This window comes from Aplysia californica, unplaced genomic scaffold (genome assembly GCF_000002075.1).
Source record: "Aplysia californica isolate F4 #8 unplaced genomic scaffold, AplCal3.0 scaffold00098, whole genome shotgun sequence".
NCBI classification, from domain to species: domain Eukaryota; kingdom Metazoa; phylum Mollusca; class Gastropoda; order Aplysiida; family Aplysiidae; genus Aplysia; species Aplysia californica.
In genome coordinates, this window is record NW_004797368.1 from 362,366 (window position 1) to 364,317 (window position 1,952).

Below are 1,952 nucleotides of genomic sequence, written 5' to 3' on the forward strand. Positions count from 1 at the left end.
GAAGAAGAAGAAGAAGAAGAAGAAGAAGAAGAAGAAGAAGAAGAAGAAGAAGACCGCAACCAGCAGCAGCACCAGTACCACCACCAACAACTACGGCAGTATCGACTTCAAACACCAGAAGCCCTGGCAGCAGAGATGCCCCGCTACGGAGGTCCGGCGATTGCATCTCTTTGGGGAGGTTGGACTGCCTCACTCGCTACCCAAGAGAGGCGGTGGCCCTGGCGAAGAGCATGCTCTTCGGTGCTCCAAACAATCAGGAAGGATAGGCTCATCCCCCCCTCCCCTTTACACACACACACATACACACACACACACTAGCAGCAAACATGAAATAAAGCTCAAGCCCCGGACATACCTGGAAACCCAGCATAGTTCACCCGTTTAAGATCCACGATGCTGTATGCTGACCAGACAGAAGGTCTGCTCTGTAGAGAAACACATGTGATGAGACAAGATGTAGAGACATAATATGAGCTTAAGGCCACACTCTACTTCTCAGGAACAAAATCTGCAATTAAGAGAAGTCAGGCTATCTGAAGGACCATTTTCAAAAGCTAAAAACTCAAAAACCATCTATGTTATCTATGAAATAATTAAATATTTGTAATCTGGACACACATTTTAAAAAAATGATGCTAGCTTTTCATGAAATTATAAATATTGGTAATTTTATTACTTTCAGAAGGCTAGCATAATAACGAATGATAAAATTAGTCAAAATAGCAAAGTAAAAAACCCAAAACTCATTAGAATTTATTTTTTAATTACACAAAGCTAATGTCATTTTCTTTGGAATTGTATGGTGCACATATCCTTCAAATTTCATGTCTTTAACTTGAACCGTTTTTGAGTTTTTAGTATTTAAAGCCAAGAAATGAACATTTTGAGGAAAGGAGCAAAAACATCTCAATATTGCTTTAAAAGCATTGTATTGACTCACTTAAAAAAAACAAAACTTTGTGGAGCTATCTGTTTGAAATAGACCGTTGGGAGTACTTCCATTCGATTTAGCACATAATTTTCATGGGGAGTTTCTTACAACCCTAAAACCATTGTCTGGACCCAAATTGGACCCCAAAAACCCATGTGTGGCCTTAAGAATGACGAGGCGAGATCAGCTGAGAGGGGAGACGTTATGTTTAGATGAGATGAGATGCATTAGATCAATGTCAAGAGAGTTAAACAACGATTTATCCAGATATATTTAAGAGAAATGTGCAATGCTATAATAATTAAGGTTATGAAGAGCTGAGTAAAGTTAAAATGGGCTAAGGAGTGGGTCAAGAAACAAACAAAAGCCAATGAATAAATGAGAGGACATTGGTGGACAGGTTACGATGACATGAGCTGTGAGTTGAAATGAGTTAGGTAAAGATAAAATGATATGAGATGAAAAATAGATTAATAAATGAAAAGAAGCTGAAGTTGAAGTGATTTGTTAAAAGGAGACGAATTATGTTAAGTAGTATCAGATAAGTTACGCAGACGTGAGCAATTCGACGAGGGGCAGGTGAGTGATTACGTTGGAATGAGATTTTTAAATTAACGGCGAAATGGGATGCATTAAGTTAAGATGGGGTACAATAAAATGACCTAAGATGAGGAGAGATAGGATACGAGGATTTAGGCTAACTTGGAATAAGGTTAAACAAATTAAAATAGTCCAAATGAGATCAGAATGATTGGGCTGACAAGAAAGGAATTGGGATGATACGAGTAAGATTGCGATATGAAAATGAACTAGGTTAAAAGTGATTCGTCACGTTACAATGAGATGATTTGGCTTAGGTTCAAAGACTTGAACTTTATATTAGGTTCAGATGGAACACACACTGACAGACAGGCAGACAGCCACTCACATACACACACACACACACACACACACACACACACATACACACACACACACATACACACACACACACACACACACACACAAAAATGAAAATAAC

General features: G+C 38.5%; 1 protein-coding gene across 1 annotated transcript in view; it reads right to left on the reverse strand.

Annotated features, from left to right (window-relative positions):
- Positions 1 to 1,952, reverse strand: part of LOC101847097 — a gene marked incomplete at its 3' end in the record, with an annotated part of 61,890 nt that overhangs the window by 14,822 nt on the left and 45,116 nt on the right. Inside the window, 1 exon segment of the mRNA XM_005095232.3 lies at positions 356 to 425. Coding sequence (XP_005095289.2) covers positions 356 to 425 — 70 coding nt within the window.